The sequence below is a fragment of the Diadema antillarum genome, unplaced genomic scaffold (assembly GCF_040938485.1).
Source record: "Diadema antillarum isolate AM-2024a unplaced genomic scaffold, OU_Dant_1.0 seq00000781_RagTag, whole genome shotgun sequence".
Lineage (NCBI taxonomy): Eukaryota > Metazoa > Echinodermata > Echinoidea > Diadematoida > Diadematidae > Diadema > Diadema antillarum.
This window is the reverse complement of record NW_027271669.1, coordinates 464,416-488,913: the sequence shown is the minus strand read 5'-3', so window position 1 is coordinate 488,913 and position 24,498 is coordinate 464,416. Positions and strand designations below refer to the sequence as shown.

General features: G+C 39.2%; 1 protein-coding gene across 1 annotated transcript in view; it reads left to right on the top strand.

The window, feature by feature from the left end:
• Positions 1-20,259, top strand: part of LOC139739052 (uncharacterized) — a 46,376-nt gene extending 26,117 nt beyond the window's left edge. Inside the window, exons 4-7 of the mRNA XM_071649665.1 lie at positions 6,594-6,699; positions 7,337-7,455; positions 11,498-11,643; positions 20,154-20,259. Coding sequence (XP_071505766.1) covers positions 6,594-6,699; positions 7,337-7,455; positions 11,498-11,643; positions 20,154-20,259 — 477 coding nt within the window. The remainder of the gene's footprint in view (positions 1-6,593; positions 6,700-7,336; positions 7,456-11,497; positions 11,644-20,153) is intronic.
• The last annotated feature ends 4,239 nt before the right edge of the window (positions 20,260-24,498 follow it).

Here is a 24,498-nt window from a genome sequence, read left to right as displayed (position 1 = left end):
CAGAGACTGAGCACAACTGACATGTAAACAAGCCAGTCAGCTTCGATACGTCCTGCGAGTTGTAGTGATTGCATCTATCGTTTGGTTTCTAAAACCCAAACACACCGGCGGCAGAATGCAGTTGAAGTAAGATGGAGAGGGGGAGAGAAAGAGAGGGAGAGAGGGGTAGAGATGAAAACTCAAAAGTCATGTTTCTGAAGGGGAAACACATTAGGAGAGACATGGAATTGGGAATGAATGTGAAAAGATTTGCTTGAGGTGACAAACGATGAAGAAAATTCATCTTGATTGCAGCCATGTCTTCTTCTTCTCAGTTATTATTTCGAGTCTTCTTTCCTTCAAGCACATCAATCTCATTTTCCAGGAAACCAGTAAGACCCCTGTATCCAAAGATGCCATACCTTGGACCTCCAAAGCTCATGTGATAAACCTGAAGGGGCATGATTATCTTTCACTGTCATAGACTGACTCTCTATTTCCATGGCTTGATAATAGCAGGTTCAGACAGAATTGTATCATCAATGACACAAAGTAGGATAAAATCACTCCATTTAGCACAAATCTCATTAAAACTCACACATTTCCTATCACAATGATGCTAAAGCTTAGTATTTAGTGCTGAGCATCAGAAGCTTAAAGGGTGTGTACAGTTCTGGTCGAGGTGAGGATTTAGCTTTGAACTTTTTTTTTGAGATATTCAGAAACCACTCTATGAGATGTCACAGAGCATGCAATTCTAAGGGGTATCAAAAGTTTATTTGATGAAAATCGGTTTTGAAGTGGCCGAGATATCCAAAAACAAGGTGAAACAAAGAGATCCTAATAAAGTTGGGGCATGTAGTCTTTTATTATTATCACTTTTTTTGATATCTCAGCCATTTGAAAACCAATTTTCATCAAATAAACGTTGAATTTTTCTTAAAATTACATGCTCTTTCATATTTCATAAGAGGTTTCTCATTATCTCACTTAGGAATGTTAAAACCATGAATCCCCACCTCAACCAGTACTGTACAGTCCCTTTAAATCCATGGCTTGCAGTGAGTTCTGCTTAGCACAACAGACATTTGCTGGTATTTAGATTCTCTGTAAGACATCAGACGCTGCAACTACTACCACAAACATAGTAAAGATACCCAATATTATATCCCTCATTAATAAAATCCTTTTTAGTGAATGGCCTACATCGTGTCATGTTGCCAAACATAACATTGCTATGATGTTGATGATGAAGAAAACAAAATGCCTATAGATGGATTAAAAGATATGCTGTACTTTGATGACATTCACTGTATAGTACACTATACTCTCAGTGTGTGATATATTTGATTTATATTTCTCTCACAAATTATTTCTCCTCCTCTGATTAGTCGTGCGCATTGGAAGTGATAAAACATATTCAAACCATGAAAATCTGTATGCCAATAGAGTCCAATTATTTCCCTCAGGAAATAGTAAAAATATATGTATATGGGGATATATACAGTATATATCTCCTGCTGGTAATTTGCTAAATATTCCACTCAGAGGCACATATTCAAGTGTATGAGACAATGAAAAGTATCCTGCTCATTGCTTAGACATTAATACAGTACTGTTTTTCCACCAATATGGCATCTTCCCTACGCAAAAAGACAGGTTAGGTTTTCACATACAAATTAATAGGTATCGTGTAGTGCAGATGTGTATACACTTTTGATATGTGTGTAAGTTCGTGAGTCTATGCATAGAAGAAATAAATTTGGGTGATCAGTCAACTGCGAGCTGTAAACAGTGAGTAAATCCCACTTACTTTGCTGTTACTCTTGAAATAATCTGTGAGGGATGTAAAATAGATAATACATACCACGCCATTGTCGGAGGCACCAGTTAAACTATGTGCCTTTGGTGACTTAAATGGCATTATTTTCTTCAGGGCTGTGCCCCTCAAATAATAGTGCTATTGAAGTCACCTCATGCACATAATTTTAACTAGAACCTCTCAGGCCTGGTATTATGTATACTTCATGCCAAAGCTACCTGGGCACATAGTGACTAGCTTTTACCAGCCATTTTCATTTGCAGTAAGAATTTGTGCAGGGACTGAGCGACTTTTGGTTAAGTGTAGTGTGCATGAACTCATGCAGTGCATAATTGCAAACTGCTTCTAACAAAGATAAGAGCCCAGTACATTGCACTCTTAGAGTTGTCTGGTTGTCATGGTGTATAGGGTGTTTTTTGCAGTGCTTGCTGAATTTGGCAAGCTGGTGCCATAGATTTCTTTGCAAAGTCTTTTACCCAGTATGTAATTACTGGTGCATACATTAATACACACACACTATCAAGTACTAGTATGTCTTCCGTAAAAAGTATGCAGGCACACATGAATCGAGTTGCGTGCATTGACACTGCAGAGAGAGCCAATAGCTATTGATGTTTAATTCATTGTAAGCATACCAGAACACTTGGCCTTCAAATAACATCGACACCTACAAACAACATTGGATGAAAATCTAATAATCTGTTGTCTAATGTCTGGTATGAATATCAAAAGGGAAAGTTTGTCTTTGCTAAACCTCTTGCCTGTGTGTTGTTCTATATGTTTTCAGTTCATTTTGTTTTACGAGGACTACCATTAGCCTTTACCCTGTAACCCTTTACAGTGAAGAATTGTGCATTGTATTATCATTATTCTATCATCATCGATAGCATTATATCATGGCCGTTATTGTTAGTTTTATGATCATTTTTAATATTGTTATTATTATCATTATTATTGTTATCTAAATATATTACTGGCAGCATGAAAGAAGTTCGGACCGTGAGGTCAACCAGACTTTGTTTGAAACCCGTTGAGGACGGGCCAATTTTGCTACAACACACATTTCCCATAGACACTTGCCAGATTATACTCTTGACTAGTCCTCAATGGGTTAAACAACATCCAGGGATATTTGCATCTGACCATACCCCGCTGTGATGTGGTAGCAAAGTGGGTTCAGATCTAAGGTAGATTTCTGTATAATACAGAAGTAGATTTCCATCCTGCTGCTTTGCAGTGTGTAATACTCCGATCTGCACTTTTCAAACCCCTGCCCCTTTTAGAAGGAAATCAATATTGTTAACCCGTTCCATACTGAATTCCGAAATCCCCATATAGGCTTAATATGCAGACCACCAGGTTCCCGCAGGTAACAGGTTAATATAAGCTAATATTTTTGCTGATTGTGAACTGTGAGAAATACAAACCTGTTGTGGGTATTGGGAAAGAGTCTCACAATACCTGAATTCTTCTGACAGACACACCATGTCAGATTGGGCCAACTTAGATCACTCTGAGGATTAGGATCCAACATAGTGTCAGAATATGATAATGTACATGTATAGTATTGCAAAACCAGTAATATTTGTGTGAATTTTAATTTTGACAATTTTGTGAGAACCAAGATTTGCAAGATTAAAGTGCACGTGAATGTTCCTGTTTACACTTTATACATTGAATGCCAGTGGCAATTCGTGAAAAATTTCATGCCGCAAAGGAGGCGGTCAGCTCCAATTTTGTGCAGTGAAAATATCTTACTTTACTCTATACAGATATGGACTACTTTTCAGGACATTGTTGAGTTCCCGAAAGACACATATCAACATTGTCCCAAATAAAAACAGTCCACATGCTGATTGAGTGAAAGGGGAATTGTTGTAGAGAAAGGTAAACACACACATGGGAAATGCCTTATATACATGTACAAATGAAGAGAAAGTTGGGTTTACTTTTAAAAAAGAAAGAAGAGAAGTTTACTGAATACTTTTAAGGCTCACCACAATATTCTGCTACTATTGGAAAACAATATGAATTCTCAGTTTTATTGCCCTACTGGGGAAGACCTTCTTTTCTTTTCTTTTTTTTTTTCTTTTTTTTGCTAGGGCAGCTGAGTTGAAGTCTACTTCCTTCTCATCTGACACCAAATTCTGTATTTGGATGAAATTTGATAGAATGAAGTAAGGAGAGTACATGAAACATGAGTCCTTTCCTGCTTATCACATAAGGTGTACACGTCACTTGATAGTCCCACTTTTCCTGGTATACCAACATTGCCTGCAGGTACGCTGTAGCTCAAGCAAAAACGGCAGTAAACTACCAAAACGGGTAAAGCCCCTACTCTCCTCGCAAACTTGACCCCCTTTCAGTGTCTGTTCTTTAAACCCCACATCCCCGTTTGCGGCAATTCCCCGTCCTCCTCTGTGGCAATCCCCCATCCTCCCGAGGATTGGCCCAAAGTATCGCATTCTCCGGTTGCCATGGGAACAGCTGAGTTGTGGTGTCAGTGGCATGGAGGGAAGTGTTCCCTCTGGTTTGCTGCTGGTTCTCTCGCCCAAAGGGGATGATGCGAGCTGCGTCTGATTGGTCGAATATCGCCATTTGCTCCAATCCTTGATTAAGTCTAGACTTTGGTGGAATCTTTGCCTGAAGGGAAGGATCAGCTGGGTAACAGTGGAACATATGTATGTCAGAGTGCTTACAGTATTTCTACCATTTTTTTATGTTATTTGTTTGTTTGTGGTTTTTTTTTATTTTCATTCATTCATATACAGTAAAATACAAACATTGTGCACTGAGGCAGTGGGACAGTGTAATTGCTCTGATACGGTAAAACTTGTTTTAATTTCTCTATGTACCTGGACACTTTTAATGCGTTGAGGACGGATTGATTTGGCTATAACACACATTTCCCATAGACACATGCCCGAGTATACTCATATACTCGGGACTTGTCCTCAGCGGGTTAATACGTACCTGTATCATGTGAAGCTTTGATTGCTAGCGTTCAATCTTTTCCATGTCCCTGCCACCCCTCCCTCTCCAAATTATAAGCACCTACAAACTTCACCATAATGCATGAATTTCTAACCCATTGCCTGTGACATTAGATAATTTCCTCAAGCTAAAATGAGTTTCCATCAGCGATAATAGGATTGCACAGTACCCATTTCTTTACAGCCTGACTTGAGACATCTATTATTGAATAGGAAGATAGAAAGGCCCTGGATGTGCTGAAGGGATTGCAGGATAAGAACTTGAAAACTGCTCAAAAGTCAGGGAGCTCTGTTCAAGGTCTTGGATAAGTACTTTGTGATCTTTGCCTGGGGTTGTAAGGCAAATGAGAGATGTTTCGTTCAATGACACAGCACCTCCTTCCCAGTTTAACATCATCTCACCCAGACATACATAATGTGCATCTCTATATGAGTGTGTCTCTGCACATGTGATTATCTGCAGAATCTGAAGAATAGTCTGTGTGAAACATTTAACACTGCTCTATAACATTATGTATCTTTGAAGAATGATATATGAACTCGTATAAACTCATCTGAACTACCGCCCTTCAAGCAGTCTTTTTGGCACTCACCTTTAGGGTGTTTCTTGATTGAAACAGCTCCATCTACTGATGGTGCAAGACCAGGTTCCACAGCACACATGAAATGAGAGTTCTTGGAATGTCTTGACATTTTGACTTTGGGATCGATTATAGGTTGCACTGTTTGTCATATGTGACCCGCTACAACAAAAGGATCCTAAAGTTGCGACGATTGAGCCGAAAAAAAAATCGAGTTTGAAGTCACATCATCAAAATCGGTCAAAACAATCGGTTTTGTGTTTTTTGCATAATTTTGTAGTCTAATGTTTTGTCTATCATATGCCAAAATTTCGCAGCTAAATGATTAAAGGAAAGGCAAGTAATCAGCGTTTTTCTGGGCCATGATTTTCCGACTTTCAACGTAACAGAAACGTGTCCGAAGATTTGGATTCAGCGCCGCACCTAGACTCCCACCCTAGCAACGAGGGAGTGATCTTATTGGTCAGTGCATGGCATCCTGCTTAGTGATTGGTCGTGCGTAGACCGCCTGCGCTAAGCTTGAATGAACATCGCGGAGGTCGCTAGGAGCATGCCTTGTATTGTCAAGCGGTGAAAACTGTCTCGCCTCCCCTTGATCATGATACAACTAGCGTTGGAAGGAAAACTTTGAAGGCATTTTTCTCGAAACTCTGATTTCCTCAACCACTTGACATGCGCTTATAAAATCATCGTTATCTCCGCAACTGAGTACTTTTATGGGTTGTGCTATTTATATGAAATTAAAGTAGAAGAGTAAATGAATAATGTCATGCCATTTTCAGAAAATTGCCCTCCCCCGACTTTCGGATCCTTTTGTTGTAGCGGGTCACATATCATCAGTAAATGGCTTCGGCAGATACAGTGAAAGGCCCTATTTAGATATTGTATGTTGAGAGACACTGTTTCTCTTCTATTAGTTTTTTTTTTCTTTTGTTCATTTTGTTGTTGTTGTTGTTTTTTACCATTGATCCCAGGAAATTAGAGTGGTGCATGACAGCATTGGGTAAGAAAAGACACAGACAGAGCCATGCAAAAACAGTGTTAACCCATTGAGGACCGACTGATTTTGCCATAACACACATTTCACATAGACACCTGCCCGAGTGTTCTTGGGACTCGTCCTCAACAGGTTAATGCATCAGAGAGTTTATCCAGGATATGTAAGATCAAAGAGTACCAACTCTTATCACCACCACTGGTTTATCTTCTTTAATACAGAAATACCTTGAAGAGACGGGACTAGCCACTCTGTATCCCAGGGCAACCCATTATATTGCTGGTGTCCCAGTACAAGGTCAAGCTCCAAAGAAGGGTCCAATGGATGGTCAGTATTGTACCACATTCTTTTTTTCTCTATCATCATCATCACAGAGACTCCAACTCTCCCGTTTTCGACGGGAGATCTCCCGCCGAAAACCCATTTTTGCAAAATCTCGCGTTCTCCCGCTTGAGATTTAATTTCTCCCGTCCTGGCTCTAAGTCTCCCGTTGGAAAGGATTTCTTACTTATTGCTATTGTATGTTGAAAAAATAAGCCTTAGATAGCACCAGAGAGCATCTAGAACCCTAGGAACTTGGCGCTTCGCACACATCAACTTGGAGTCTCCCGTTTGCTCGGGGTTTCAGGCGGGAGAATCTCCAGATCAGAAGGTGCTTTGGGTTGGAGTCTCTGTCATCATCCTGGATATGATGTATTTTGTGATCATAATGAGAATCTAGTGTAATCCGTTTCAATATCAAAGTGAGCGAATTCCCAACTTGATACAACATGATAATATTGAACACACTTACTAAATGACAAAAGCAAAAAATCTTTGTTTCGTTTGAGCTAGGTCTTTCTTCATAATCTTTTTTTTTCTCTCTCTCTTTTTTTTTTTTTTTTTTTGAGGGTGTCTGTTTTTATGAATAATGCTTCAAGTGTTCAGGGGTTAGCAATCAATCAAACTACCCTACCTTCCCCAGGTTACCTCGCACACCTTGCTGTCGTCAACCAGGTCAACGTCCTCTGCAAACAGCTCCATCACGATGTCCAGAAGTTAAACAACCACAAGTATTTGGCCCACCAGGTGGCTCTTTTATATGTGAGTATGATATCTATCATCAGCTTTTGTTTTGGGGAAGAAAATGAAAGAAAACAAACACACACAAAAAATGACAAAGACATGAGGATATAAACGTGTGAGTTTTCTTCAGTCTGCCTCCCTCGACACATGAAATTTGTAAGATTGCAACTGCTCATCTATAATTTAACAAACATGTTTTCCGACATTTAATTTGCCGAGGGAGACAAGTTGAAGAAAACTCACACCTCAACCTTCACCTCTCTGCTTAATGATCTGCTGCTTACATGAGGATATTCTCTGAGAAATGCATCATCCACCAACTTGTACACCAAAACTGTGGTCACACTGGCAAAACTTTTTGAATGTAACTTTGAGAACTCTTGAAGTTTGCTTGTCCATTCAAATTGACAGACAACTTCTCAAAGTTTTAGTTCTCAAAGTTATGGTCACTGGTTTGGAGGCACCGCAAACAGACTGGTCATGTGACAAACTTTGTGAAGTTTGTTTTTTTGTTTTTTTTTGCAAACGTTACAAGCATTAGTTTAAGTGTGAGATTTCACAAGAAGTATGTGTGAAGTTTGCAGTCACACTAGCAAAACTTCAGGAACATAAACTTCACAAAAATTTGCCTATGTGTAACCTTGGCTAACGATGAAAGAGTGATTTCTGTTTTCTTTCAAAATTTGTGTAATACTGACATAGTCATTGCTCTGTTTAGGATTCTCTCGGTATTGATTTGAGTGACAATTTCCTATTTTTTATTTTACTTTTCCTTCACGGTCTCCATGTTTGGTTTATATTATAGGAGATTCTTGTGTGTATTGTGTTGTAGACATGAGCATGTACAATATGCAATGACCTCACATCACAAAATGAGCAAAAACTTACCAGATAAAATGATTTGAATTCTGCCAATAAGGCAAAAAAAAAAAAAATGTTGTATTGGCATATCATGAGATTTACATAAAGGGTCGTGCGGGCGGATTTTTTTTTTTCTTTTTTTTTTGCTACCTGTATGTTACGTGTAAAACTCATATTTAACAAAACCCCATTCGATAGAGAGGGTCTGTTGCATCCAAAGTTTGTTACATCACCGGTTTAAAAGCCACCACGACATACCGGTCAGAATACGAACGAACAAATTCCTGGGCTAAATCACCCAGCGCCACAGACAAATCGATTCTCTGAATAATATTAAATAAAATCTTCGAAACGGACTTGCCGGTCGCCGACACACTGTACTGCGCGGCCATTTTCGTACACCAGCTGTTGTTGTTGTTTTTTATAATTCGCAAACCCGTATCGCGCCCTCTCTCGGTAAAAACGATGTATTTCCTTTTTTTTTTGTTGAAAAGTTCAGGATCATTTTTTTTTTTTTAGGGTCGGGCGGGTTACGCCAATCCAACAATTTTTTTTTTTTGCCTAATGGCAATGAGATAAGATGCTTTGAAGTGTAGGGTTCACTTTTAAAAGTGCATTGGCTCATACTTTAAAAATGGATCTGAAATCTTGAAATGCATTTTATTCATGAATATTACTAAGTATCAATTTTGCTTCTGTCAGGTTTGAAAAGTTACAGCACACTTTCTTGTAAATCATGAGCAATAATGGGGAAATAGCAATATTGGAGAGATTTTCAAGAAACAGTAAAACAAGACTTATTTCACTGCACTTTATGATACTCTTCCAGACTTCTGGATTGGAGAAATTAGAAGAGGGACGTACGAGGAAAAATTGAAAAGAGTTGACCCAAAACGCAAACTTCGGTCACTTTAATTATGCAATTATCGTTCAGTACAGTAAGCACTTTTTTGACCTTTGCTGATAATTTCTATGTTAGGAGATTTTGGTTCAGAATGCCAGCAGTCCAGCATGTTAGCACCTCCTTGTTTTTGTTTTTGTGTTTTCATCACATCTTGCGATTGAATGCTGGAAATAAATCAAAATTGATGTCACTGAATGGAAGAGGATACCAGCCGTAGTTCTCACGTGTTTCTATCATCCATCACAGGGTTAGCTCTAATCCATCCACCGAAATAAAATGAGTTATCTATTTCCCTCTCCGATTCCTTTCGCTTGGTCCATTCCAAGGTCACCGCTGATCTAGATTAATGCTGTAATGGGTTGGCTCATCTATCAACCTGCTTTCTGCTTAGATTTCTCTCGGACTGACATACCTTGCCACCCATCATGGCCAGCTTTCTCTGAGGATTGATCATTTTTTCTTTGTCATTTTAAAGGCATTTTTTACCAAATGCAGATGAAGCAAAAATCCAGCTTTAGTGCCTCAGAATAGGTCTAAAATGTGAGTTATAGGGATAGAAATAACCAGTGTAAAAATTTCTATCATTACAATCAGTGTTAAGTATTGTTTCAATACAGAATGTGAAAAGTAGTTATAATAAAATTGTTTCTAAACTAAACCACTTACAGTTATGGTTTAGTGCAAAAGATAGTGATATCTCTTATATTTAAGGCTTTATTGCAACATTTTCATATGGTGGGATGTTTTGTGATACAACTGACCTGCGCGTTTATATGCATGAAATATGTGATAACTCGAACATTTTTTTTTAATCACTGCTCCCAATGGTAAACTATACCTTTAAGGACAAGAAGTTATTTTCAGTCATCTCTGGCATTGGTCTATTGCTTGCACTTTGGCATGGACTAAAGATTTGATCTCTAATCCCTGATTTGACTCTGTATTAATGGGTACATTTTTGTATTTGTTTTTCCACAGTGCATCATGTTTTTGTTTTGTTCTGTTTTGTTTTTTCAGGCTAGGCATGTTCACTGCTGTCTAGAGCATTGCTGAGATAGTTTCCGTGGGCACATTCATTTTTCTATATCACCTACAGATGTGCAACCTTCATGTTTGCCCTGCATGTAATATGTAACTGATGTTGTCTCATTATTTCTATATGTACCATGTGTGTGTGTGTGTGTGAAAAGTTGTCTTTATTTCCATACATGTGTACATCAGTTATCTTCCATATGTGACCATGCATCACAAAACCAACAAAAAGTTGCCAGACAGGGATTTTTAGTTGAGGGCAGCTTCTTAAAGAGCAGACTCTAAGCTTTAAAAATAATGATGTATAACTCACAAGAAATGGACTCCCCTACCCTATCTAAATACTAGAGAGAAAGCACAAACTCAGGAAAAGTGTGAACTGAGAAAAGAGGCTCTGAAGTACAGGGTCTATTCAAGCGCTTTTTAATCTTTACCAAGCCGTGCTAGCTGTGCAATGAAAGGGACAAAACATAGGATGTAAACAACCAGAGCAACAACAATGAAGTGATGATCAGATTAAGCTGAAATTGAGCATGTTCTATTAACACATTCTGTTCATGATTAATGCCAAATTTCAAATCAGGAGATTTATCCTTTCAAAAGTTATTAGACTTAAAAGTGAAGAGTGTGTAAATAATTTCAAGAAATGAAATGGGGACTCTAAGACATACCTGATCATATACTCTTCCCCCAAAAAGGTTTGAAGAAAAACTGCTGAAAACACACTTTCACATTCACGTTATGATCTCAAACTAAAGAATTATGTAGAAGAAGGATAGCTCTTCCAGAAAATATGAAAAACTCAAGATTGACTCAGTTGACCCATTTCACCTTTCGTGAGTCCTCACATAAAATCAAGGGGTGCGACTTTTTGTTTGTTTTGTGATGCACGGTCACATATGTTTATCTGCATTCATCTAATACAGAATTCATCTGACTCTTTTTAAAACTTTCTCTTTCTCAATATACATGTATACCTTTCTATTTCATATTGTCCCTTGGAGAGTTGAAGGTCACCACAAGGTCAAAGGTCATAGGCAGGGTCAATGAACTTCCGGGATTTAGAAAAACGTTAATTTCTTCTACGCGAATGGGCGAGACACATTTTGGCACTTGCCTTGTTTTTGTCTGTCAATCTTTTTATCCTTACTATGAGGAAGAGAAAGAAGAAAGTATGAGTATAGGAAGGAAATATACCCTGAGAAAATGTTTGTACGCATTAAGTAAAGACAGGTTGGTAACTTGTTGTAATTATATCTGCAGCAATCACTGAATCAGCTGGGAAATGTGAAGGCACTACTGAGCTACCGCAGCAACATTGAGGGGATGTTCAAGAAGATGAAGGCAGCCCTGGAGCTAACAGGGGAGGGTGACTCTGTGCCCCACCTACCAGATGAGTACAAGACATGGTGAGACTCACTTCGTGTTATCTGATATCTCGCTTTATGTGGCATATCACTGTGAGCAGGCAGAGCTATATTTGGGTTGTTGCAAAGAAATGGGCTTAGTTTTGCCTCGGTGACCCCTCGTCAGTGTATCATATTTTCATCATGTGGGAGTTGCATGGCTGATTAACTACTTCCTTGAGGCCCAATGAGTTGGTAAATTGAAGATGCGAAAATTAATAGAGGGATACATGTGAAATTCAGGGCAAAGTTTTTTAGGGTTGTTTGTTTATTTGTTTGTTTGTTTTGTTTATTTGTTTGTTTGTTTTTTGCTGCCAATCTGAGAGGATATATTGTCACAAAGTATTATGTTCTTTCATGGAAATTTGTTTGTTTTGATCTGTTTTCTGTATGAACTTGTTTTGATTTGTTCGTTGTCTAGCTTGCTCTAAAGAGAGTGGCTGGCATTGTCACAGCATCATAATTATTCTAAAGAAAATACGGGCGCAAAAGGAATTTATGGCTGAACTCAGTATCCTTTCCATTTGTAATTAACGTAAGAAATCAACCTGTTTTCTCTTGGGTGTGGTTATTCCACAATTTTCTTCCAGAGTGTTGCTTTATCTGATATCTGCAGGCAAGTGACTTCACAAGGTTCTCTATCCATTACCCAGAGGAGCATGGTCGATCTTGTTTAGAATCTATGGGGATTCCAGAATCTTGTTAGCAAGGAATGAAGAATAGCAGCCTTCTTTTTGCAGCCCTACCTAGTTCTCCACAAATTCTATGTGCAGATTACAGTTTGCCATGGGCACAGTATCAAATAATTGTGTTAAGTTACTTTTTTATAATATTATTAAATGTATCTTTTTCTAGGAAAATAGAGAGAATCTTCTATAAAAACGAAAAGAAAGATACTATTCAGAAATGTGTTTAGCATGAGCAGTATGTGCAGTGTGACCAGTTTAAAACCAGTATATGATTTTTTTTTTGTGTGTGTGTGTCTTCAATTTGTCTTCTTCTTCTTTTTTTTTTATTCAGTGCTGAGTATATTTTTCAAAATAAGGAGGTTGTGTCAAAAAATCCTATAGAGGTAGAGAGGGAGAGATATCGAAATCCATCACCATGTCCTTAAAGGGACGCAGTCCTCACGAAATTAAAAAAAATATGTTGTTGTTGGTACCTCCAATGAACTACTTTCATCAAAAACAAACTTTCAAATCACCAAATAAGCTTGTACATTTTGGTTAAAAAAGTGTGACTCTGCAAATGAGCAAGTCTTGGCGGAGAGTCATACGTCATCGATGCACAACTCTTTCCAGCGGTGTTCTGCTCGTCATCCCTAGTTATTTATAAATACATGTTTACTATATATTTTCATATTAATTGTATATATAAATAAGCTTGAAATATTTTGTTTGAAGTAATAAAACCACATATTGTCACATTTTATGAAAAAAATCAGATATGATCATTTTGAACACTTAAATTGGTTTTCTGAGGCACGGCTGTCAACTTGAGAGTAGGGCATCAATGACGTTGCACCTTTTGGCAGGCTCTTACACGATCGCTTGCAGGAATTATTTTTTAAAAATCGCGTACGGAGACAATTTTTGATGTCCCCGCCTATAAATTGGTGAAAGGTTATATTTTTTACTCTTCTTAATTATCAGTACAGTGAAAATCTCAGGACTGCTTCCCTTTAAGGAGATGTGGTCACAGATCACGAAACAAATTCAAGATTTTGTTCAAAAGAGAATGGTAGAGGGTCCAAATTCATCTTGATGAGCAATTTCTCGCTTACTATCCATGAAGACTTCAGTACACAAACAGAATAAAACTCACATGGCACACTCACATGCAAATGATGCACAATTCATCAAAAATTGCAATCCATATTACAAGTTTGAATAGTATTTGTGTTCTGTCTGTTAGGGTTGTATAGTTTTAGAATTTATCCCTTTTCACTGTTTTCCATGTTCTTGCAAGATATTGAATGTGTAATCCATGTGTCTTTTAGAATGCATTTCGAATAGTCTGTTGTGATAACGTAGACTTTTATCATACTTCACAAAACTTAAAGTGTATTAATGCTTTAAAACCACTTTCAGGAATTGTAGCGAACAACTAAAAATATCTTCTAATGTGCTTGATGAATATGTTCTTGAAAGCAGTATCAAGTGACCCCCTTTATTCTCGCTATCTTTATAACTGACCAGAGCTTTTCTTTCACCGCCCACACTTAAAAGTGGTAAGAACCATCAAATGGCATCCAGCCTTTCACATGAGCATGTCTCGGGTTATCTGATCCTTAGGAGGTCATTTTAACTTGATTCCTCCATGTTGGGATATCTGTAGCAATGGATGGATGTCAACTAGCTGGTTTAGAATTCCTCTCCAGTTGATATGTGACAACATTTCTCCATCTCTTGCTTCTTTCCTCTACCACCACCTCCTCATCATTATCATCCTTTTCCTCCACCTCCCTACTCTTCCTTCTCCTCCTCCTCCTCCTCGTCCTTCTCCTTCTCCTTCTCCTCCTCCTCTTCCTCCTCCATCTCCTCCTCTCTTTCCTTCCTTCTCCTCCTCTTCTTCCTCCTCATCCCCTGTCTTCCTCTTCCTCTTTCTCTTCCTCCTCCTCTTGTTCCTTCTGTTCTTCTTCTTCCTCTTCCTCCTCCTCTTCCTCCTCCTTCTCCTTCTACTCTTCTCCATCCTCTTCTTTTTCCTCCCCCTTCTCCCCTCTCCTCTTCCTCTTTCTCTTCCTCCTCCTCCTCCTCCTCTTGTTCCCTGTATTCTTCTTCTTCCTCCTCCTCCTCCTCCTTCTTCTCCTTCTCCTCTTCTTTGTCCTCTTCTTCCTCCTCCTCCTCCTCCTCCTCCTCTTCCCCCCCTTATACAAATCTGTAAAGCATGCCTCGCAAGCTTGCCGCAAGCTTGCGGATTAGCTTGCCACAAGCTTGCGGGCCAGATCTTGGCAAGCTTGCGGCAAGCTTGCGGCAAGCTTGCGGCAAGCTTGCGGCAAGCTTGCGGCAAGCTTGCAGGGTTCTAAATATTTAAATGAGCTGCCGAAAATTTGCATACTAGCTTGCTGCAACCTTGCAGGGCTAGCTCACATACCTGCAAGCTTGCACAAAGTTTTTAGCTTGCCGCAAGCTTGCCGGCCAGCTCACTGCAAGCTTGCGGGCCAGCCTGTGGCAAGCTTGCAGCAAGCTTGCAGCAAGCTTGCAGGGTTCCAAATATTTAAATGAGCTGCTGCAAATTTGCATACTAGCTTGCTGCAACCTTGCAGGGCTAGCTCACATACCTGCAAGCTTGCACAAAGTTTTTAGCTTGCCGCAAGCTTGCTGGGTAGCTCACTGCAAGCTTGCTGGCCAGTCTGTGGCAAGCTTGCGGCAAGCTTGCAGGGTTCCAAATATTCAAATGAGCAGCCGCAACCTAACATGCTAGCTTGCTGCAACCTTCCAGGGCTAGCTGACCTGCAAGCTGGCACAAAGTTTGAAACCTTGCATATTAGCTTGCCGCAACCTTGCAGGGCTACTGGTAGCTGACCTGCAAATTTGCAGTCTTGTGTATTGACTTCTGGCAACCTTGCAGGGCTAGCTGACCTGCAAGCTTGCAGGGAGTTTGCAACCTTGTGTGCTATGCCACCAGTTCGCGGAATGCTTGCTGCTAAGCTTGTCGCAAGCCTTTGCAAGCTTAGTTTTTTAAAGAAATTAAGAAATTTGATTACTATAGAGCGCTCGCACAGGAGACCCGTTCGAGCACTTGAAGAGTTTGTTCGCAAAAACCGATAAGTCCATTTTTGAAGATTTTGAAGTACGGTTTCTGTTATAAAGTACAAATTATACCCTTAAAATGATATATTGGTCCTTACATATAAAGGTACATTTTTGAAGTTACGGTCAAAAGAAGCAAAAATTTCCTTATTATTCTCTTTATTTTTCTTGACCTTTAATCGCAAATATCTCCATTTGGTAAATATGGACTTATCGGTTTTTGCGAACAACTCTTCACATACATTGTATCCCCTGAACCAATCTCCCATTCCCCATCTGGATTACTTTAGGCCAGAATGTTGTATAATATGGCAACTGTCGCAGGATACAATAAAATCTGACAAGAAATGAGGCTGGTATATAGCACATACAAGGAATATAACATGGCATCCTATAAAAGTTTGAACAATGAGAGCACTGGCAATGAACATTTTTGTTACCTAGAATAACTCCCCATAAACCTCAATAGCAAGTTTGAACAAAATTCAACAAGAAATGTGGCTGATAGAGCATGCACAAGAAATGTGACTGGCATCTAAGTTGGAGCACTGAGGGCACCACCACCACAAGCTGTTGTGTCCTACATGTACATGTACAATGATCATTCGTTTACCGATCCTTAGCAAGTCTGAATAATTAAATCCCATAAGAATTGAGGTTACATGTAGTACCATACAGCACATACAAGAAATATGACATATCCTTAAAAGTTGGAACAATGAGGACGCTGTCAATGAAAACTTTTGTTACCGGTACCTAGAATAACCCCCCACAAAACCTCCATAGCAAGTCTGAATAAAATCTGACAAGAAATGTCGCTTCTAAATAGCTATGAATAGAGCATATACAAGATATGTGACATGGCCTCCAAGTCGGAACACTGAAGGCGCTGTCACCACAAACTGTTATGTGTCCTTCATGTACAATGTAGATTGACCATCCGCACCTCCTTTAAAATAGCAAGTCTGAGTAAAATCCAGTGAGTAACGATCAAGTCATTGCATAAATATTTAAGCATTTTTGCAAATTTTGACATGGTCAGGGTGACCTTTGAACCTGTAAAAGCTAGAACAGTGAGGGCAGCATTATCAATACACTGTAGGTATAGGTGTATAGATTTGACTATGATACCTTTACATACCAAATTTGAAAAAAATCAGTCGAGAAACAAGGCCAGCATCACACACACAAGCAGACCCTGTTGAATTTACCTTTTCATGTATAAAGACGGAACAAGCGAGGGCACCACCACCAAAAACAATAGGCACCTTGATTTCACTATGATGCACCTTTTTGCCAAATTTGAAGAAAATCTAATAAGAAATGTGGCTGATAGAGCACACACAAGAAATGTGACATGGCATCCAAGTCGGAACACTGAGGGCGCCATCACCACAAACTGTTGTGTCCTTCATGTAGAATGACCACCCATACACCTCCTTAGCAAGTCTGAATAAAATCCGTTGAGTAACAATCAAGTTATTGCATATATAAGCACATTTGCAAATTTTGACATGATCAGGGTGACCTTTGACCCTGTAAAAGGTGGAACAGTGAGGGCAGCATTATCAATAGGTATACACGTAGGTGTATAGATTTGACTATGATACATTAATACATAGGCCTACCAAATTTGAAAAAAAAAATCGGTCAAGAAACAAGGCCAGCGTACGTTGCACACACAAGCAGACCCTGTTAAATTGACCTTATTTTCATGTATAAAGACAGAACAAGCGAGGGCGCCATCACCAGAAACAACAGACATCTTCGTTGTACCATAATACACCTTCATGCCAAATTTAAAGATGATCTACGAAGAACTGCAGCCAGTAGAGCGCTCTCACAAGAAAATCTCTGTGGCGGACGCGGATGCAGCGGACGCAGCGGTGCAACGAGGCCAAATCCATAGTATCCTCCGAACTCTGTTCGGGGGATACAATTAGGAAATTAAATTGAAATTTGCACAAAAGTGAAACATAAAAAAAAAAGGATGAAGTATAAATAATACACTCAAATCTGTTATACATTCATTTATTTTACTATAAAAACAAGAGACCCGCGGGTCTAGCGCTCACCTGAGTATCGCAAGTTCACCTTTCACGCAGTCACTAATCTAAATTAAAATTTGACCAGGCATTCTCAAGTAGAAGATGAAAATGTACAATAAGGGCCCAATTTTTTAAAGATTCCTTAATTTGGGGGGATTGGGGCCCCCTGGGGCCCTCTGGGTGGGGCATGGTGCCCATTTTGATAAATTGAGATCCTGACCCCCTAGGGATGCTACCTGCCAAGTTTGACAAAAATCCATCATGAGGTTTTCAGGAAGAAGATGAAAATGTACAATTCAGGCCCCCATTTGGACCCTTCCAACCACCCCCCCCCCCCCCTACCCAAGAGGGGCACCCCTGGATCTCCTATGAACAAACTTCAAACTACAGTCATTAATGTACTCACTCATAATATTATCTCAGCTCTATAACTTCTGATTCTAGAGAAGATTTATAAAGATTCCTTCATTTGGGGGGTTTGGGACCCCTGGGGGCCCCCTGGGTTGGGCATGGTGCCCATTTTAACAAATTGAGATCCTAACCCCCTAGGGATGCTACCTGCCAAGTTTGGTGAAAATGGGTTATGGGGTTTTCAAGAATAAGATAAAAATGTACAATTTATGGTTATTATTTTATTTTCCTGCAACAAGTAATGCAAAACATTTATGGTTTATCCTATTAGTAATCTGTGACGTACGTGTTCAATGAACAATTGTTATCTGTTTGTATCTCTTGTGTGTAACGCTAGTGGAAGGCGCATTTCCACTTTCGCATTGTGGACAATAAAGCAATCAATCAATCAATCAATCAATTTAGGCCCCGTTAGGACCCCTCCTCACCCCCTCCCCTGGGTCCCAAGGGGGGCACCCCTGATTCTGCCATGAACAAACTTGAAACTACAGTCATCAATGTACTTACTCATAGTATTAACTTAGCTCTATCACTTCTGGTTCTAGAGAAGAAGATTTTTGCGGATTCCTTAATTTTGGGGGGTTTGGGCCCCCTGGGGGCCCCCTAGGTGGGGCATGGTGCCCATTTTAACAAATTGAGTTCCTAACCCCCTAGGGATGCTACCTGCCAAGTTTGGTGAAAATGGGTCATGGGGTTCTCAAGAAGAAGATGAAAATGTACAATTTAGGCCCCATTAGAACCCTTCCCCACCCCCCTCCCCTGGGTCCCAAGGGGGGCACCCCTGATTCTGCCATGAACAAACTTGAAACTACAGTCATCAATGTACTAACTCATAGTATTAACTTAGCTCTATCACTTCTGGTTCTAGAGAAGAAGATTTTTACAGATTCCTTAATTTTGGGGGGTTTGGGCCCCCCTGGGGGCCCCCTGGGTGGGGCATGGTGCCCATTTTAACAAATTGAGTTCCTAACCCCCTAGGGATGCTACCTGCCAAGTTTGATGAAAATCTGTCTTGGGGTTTTCAAGAAGAAGATGAAAATGTAAAAAGTTTACGCACGACGCACGACGGACGACGGACGACGGACGACGGACGACGGACGACGCACGACGCACGACGCACGACGCACGACGCACGACGGACGCCGGACGAAGGGCGATCGCAATAGCTCACTTGAGCCTTTGGCTCAGGTGAGCTAAAAAAAAGAGGTATGCAGAATGTACCGGCATTGAGTTATATGTAACAATAAAAATACCTGTTAATACACACACAAATTACAATGGGTGGGACTGTATTGCACATTTAGGGGAAGTTACTATGATTACTTTGTTAAAATGTGTAGATTATTGAGGTTTATGGGGAATGAAAATATGGTGAAGTTATTCAGCATGTTAATGCATGCAGTTAGTTATAATAGTATTAATCAATTTCATACCTTTAACAGAATTATTGTCCTTAAATCTAAGCTGCACACAGAAACAGTCAAACCGCCATTTTGAATTTCAGAGTGAACAAAGTAACTTTCTTTTTTGTAACTGAGAGGGCACCAGGCAATTTTCTCTATCAATTAACCTATAAGCTTGCGACAAGCTTGCGACAAGCTTGCGACAAGCTTGCAAAGATTTTGATTGTGGCCATACAGTTGCAGTAAGCTTGCGGTAAGGTTGCAGAATTTGCTCTAACAATTTACCCACAAGCTTTAGCTTGGGACAAGCTCACGAAGATTTTGACTGCATTTTGCATGCTTGCGAAGTTCTAACCCGCAAGCTTGCAGCAAGCATGCAAAGATTTTGATCACAGTTCACAAGCTTAAGTAAGCTTGAGGAGTTTTCTTTAACAACCTGCAAGCTTGCGACAAGCTCACAGAAATTCTGATAATGGCCTGCAAGCTTGTGGTAAGCTTGCAGAGATTTCTGCATTACTTGCAAGCTTACGGCCAGCTTGCAGAGCTGTTAGTTGTCTCACCGCAAGCTTGTCATAAGCTTGCACAGCTTTCATATGGTCTTGCAAACTTATCTGCAAGCTTGCGACACAATCTGCAAGCTTGCGATTATTTTTGCAATCATATCTGCGACCTTGCAATCGTCCACAAGCTAATGGTAAGTTGCTGCAAGCTTACCGCAAGCTTGCAGCAAGCTTACCAGGGGATGCCAAGTTTGTATCATGCTTGCAGTAAGATGGCAATAAGCATGCGCAAGCTTGCACTCTTTAATACAAGCTAATTAAGGTTGCCGCAAGCTTACCGCAAGCTTGCTGCAAGCTTGCCGCAACCTAAGATTTTTATAAGGGCCCTCCTCCCAACAGGCTGCTTGACTTGACGGTCTCACTGCGGGAAGTGATGTCATCCTTCAACCCTTCCTTCAACCAGCCTCTCTTGCCAGCCATCAGCTTTCTCCAGCAGACCCACTGAGGGCGCCCCGCTGCACCCACCCGGCCTGCCATCACTTCGTAGGTGGCTTGGAGAAACATTCTTGCAAGTTACTATGTTAACTCACATGCATTTACATGCACTCAGTAATCATATATCAGAAAAGGACTTTTCTCCCTTTGAAATGTTTACACTTTCCTTTAAAGAAAGAAATATGAGCTTAAACAGAAAGTGTTTGACAACATAATTGTCCCAGCTCATGGTATACTTCTGAGTACTGTAATCCCTGTTGTTTAACAGATGCCTGGACAAGTAATATTTGCATACTCAGGCACATTACCACATACATCATTTTGTACACTTTGTGCATCAGGGCCAGATCCATTATGTAGTATGGATATTGAATTGCTGGAGGCATCTTCTGAGAGAGAAAAATTAGTGATGAATGTGAATTCAGGTTTACGTCTCTATGTCTGTCTGTCTGCCTGTATGTATGTATGTATGTCTGTCTCTTGTCCTCTTTGAATGTCAGCCAAGATGAACATCACATGAACCTTAGTGTATGTCTTTATTTTTGACCGATCAACTTGACACTGCATTAGCTTTGTTGCTGGGGTAACTGGGAAAGATTTGCATGATGAAAAAGTAGAATGGCATATAGGTAAAAAGCATCCATACAGCAAAGGAATGAAAAGAATTATTTTTTTTTTTTTTGGAAAATGACTTTAATTTCATTTCCTGTTGTGAATAAGTTAAAATAGGAATCTTTTGCATGAAGGTTGTTTAAATTATAAAACAAGCAGAATTTGCAATCAGATAAAGGAAGAGCAATACTTTTCCCTTACTATTTTTTTTCTTCTTTTTTTTTTTTTTTACTGTTGTTGCTGTTAATCTGGCTATCTTGAAACCTATTTCGATCTTGTGATAGGCCTTTTAAGGGGAGCGGGAATGTGATCCCGCAACATTTTTATTATTGGCAAGCCATATCCATGTGTACATGTAGGTGTTGTGTTGTTCATTTTGGTATGACACAAAGTGGGTACTGGACTGGTATATTGTTAGGTGATCCGAGTATCCTCTCAGATCACCTTCTGTATCTGTACTGATTCTTTATTGATTCTTGTATCTGTGTAACCTTGACAAAACCCTGATACTGAGTATCTGCAAAGACTTGAAATTCAGTCCTCATCGGTAAGACGAAGCCAGTGATGAAACATGTTATGTATATATTTGTTCCCTTATAGACGTTAAAGCAAATTCAGAATTTGGTTGTGTATATGTTTTGTTTTGTTTTTTATTTATTAAGTGTATGCAATAGTTTTCTTGTGTGTCATTCAATCCAAATCTTATTTCATTACATACAGTAGATCAGTGTCACCTGCAAAGTGCACACTAGTAGTGCTAACTAGTGCAATATCATACTAAGTATACTTAACCACCTGTGATATGTATAACATGCAGTTGGTGTATTCCCCTCTCAATGCACCCAAATGACTAATTATAGAATGGTTTCTGAATATCTCGCAAAACGTTACAAGCTGAATCCTCGCTTCAACCAGTACTGTACAGTCCCTTTAAACATAGGGGTGCCTTATAGGAAATAAAACTGATGTGGAGCCATTAGGTATCTCTATGTGGAGCTGACTTTATGCTCTTTGAGGTATATTTCTAAAATGTACACAAGCACTTCATCTTTTGAATGGACTGTAAGCCACCTTTCATATGTGACCATGCATCACAAAACGAACAAAAAGTCGCACGCAGTGATTTTGTGTGAGGACTGAAAATAGGTGAAATGGGTCAACCTAACCAATATTGAGTTTTTCATATTTTCTGAAAGAGCAGGTATTCTTTGGCATTATGATAAAATGTGGGATCTTAAAACATACAGAAACTTGTGTTTTCAGCAGTTTTTCTCGAACACTTTTTGGTGGAATAGTATGATTAGGTTTTTCTCATAGAGCCCTCTTTTCATTTCTTAAAAACCCTGTCCATACTCATCAATTTCAACTCCAATAACTTTGGAAAGAATGATGCTACTGCTTTAAAAGTTGGCATTAATCATTTACAGAATGTGTTAATGAAGCATGGTTAATTTCAGCTTAATCTGACAATCCCTTCATTGTTGTTGCTCCTCTGGTCAACATCCTGTTTTTTGTTCCATTCATCCCACAGCTAGCATGGCTTGGTAAAGATTAAGCGCTTGAATACACCCTGTACCTCAGAGCCTGTTTTCTCACTTACCAGAGTGTGTCATTTCTTTCCAATGTTTAGATAGGTTAGGAGAGTCCATTTGAATTGAGTTATACATCATTTCAAAGCTTCGAGTCTACTCTTTCAGAATCTGCTCTTAACTAAGAATTTATGTCTGGCGACTTTTTGTGTGTTTTGTGATGCAGGGTCACATATTAGCATTATGTTGTTCAATCAGAGCTTCAGAAAATAGTTGGTAGCAACTAATTGTCTTCAACGTACCGTCTGGGATCATTTTCATGTACTCAGACTAAAACAAGTGAAGTGTCTGACTCATGAAACAATGTATATCTTCATAGTCATAACCATTATATTATTTTGTACTGAGAATGCAGAAAAGTAGATAATATAACATCTAGCACTTATGTCAGAAATGAGACACGGGAGTAGAGTCACTGGGATTACAGTGAAAAATTCTATAGAATGTAAAACAAAGTCTGTGTTTGTGTACATTCCAAGATATACACAGAATTATATGAAAACTTATGAAATTGGTACCAGTGTATGCAAATTTGCGTAGTTGTTTGTGTATGTTCTGCCCGCACACAAAGGAACACCCACAGGTTTGACTAACAGAAATGAAGATTTAAAACCAACCAACAAAATAACAGAAAAACACAAGAGAAATTGCATCCAATCATTATTGATTGAAAAAAATAGATTAAAAAAGTAAGGTGCAACAACCAAAACCAAAACACTTTTGTTAGGCAAGCATGAACAGTAACAGGTGAGTTTTTTTTTTCTTTTTTTTTTTCTTTTTTTTATCAGCTCACTTGAGCCATAACACATCATAAAAGTAATGATACTAGTGCATATACGCTGAAGATAAATCAGGGGCTGATCCAGGGAGGACCGCAACCGGCGCACGCCCCCCTTTATTTTTTGTTGAAACAAAAGAAATAAAAAGAAAAAAATGGGGGAGGGGTGCGTGCGCCCCCTCTTTAATTTTGTAAACGCGCCCCCTCTTTACGGGATTCCTGGATCCGCCCCTGGATAAATGACATGTCTTGGTCAGATGAAGAGGTGCCCTTACTGTAAAGAGTCTGAATGTGCATCTGAAAGGGGAAAAAAGAAAAACCAAAAAATGCCTGTTGTGTGTATTGTGCAGTATTTATGACTGGTAACAAACGCATCCGAGCACAGCAGCTATTTGACTCTACTTTATCTGTTGCAAAGAAAATGTCATACATGTAGTTCTGTGTCTGTATTTTTTCATGTTTTTTTTTTTGTGATAACATTTCACAGTGATGAAATCACAACTATTTAAGCAACTGGTCTTGTAGGCTTTTAAGCATTCGCCTGGAGAAGAAGGAATACAACATTCTTTGAATGTAAGGGTTCCGATGCAGTGGGAAAAAATAAATGCCTGGCGTTATATGTATATAATTGTATTAGTTTCCATTAAGTTACAAGTAATGCAATATGCATAGATTTCTGTGATATAGAATTACACTGTATTGTCACTGTATTTTGTATGGTGTGTATGTATGTGCTTATTCAGGGGTATTTTTGCATATGGAAGAGAATGAAATAAACATTGTCTTTGTATACATCTTGTTGATAGTGTTTGCATTGATTTCCTTGGAAAAAAAATGTCTTGGAAAGTTGCATAAAAACATGTTATTCCTAATTGCACATTGTAGATTTGAAGTAAGGCATCCATATTTTAATCAATTCCAGTTGTGTGTGTGTGTGTGTGTGTGTGTGTGTGTGTGTGTGTGTGTGTGTGTGTGTGTGTGTGTGTCTGAAACTACTCTGCCAAGTGGCATGAAAATAAAATTTGAGTTTAAAAAACACATTTTTTGGAGACCTGGTAATGTTGAGGAAAAACTATACAAAAACAAAATCTAGACAAGAAAATTAAACAAATCTACGCAAGCCATAGGAACAAGTTCACTCAAATAAATTTACAAGCTGAACAGTGAAAATGTTATCGAAGTCATCAAGATTGAAAACAGAGAACTTATGAAATTTTTTCAGATTTTGCAAAACAGTTCTTGAACACTTGATAGGAATATGTAAATGAGT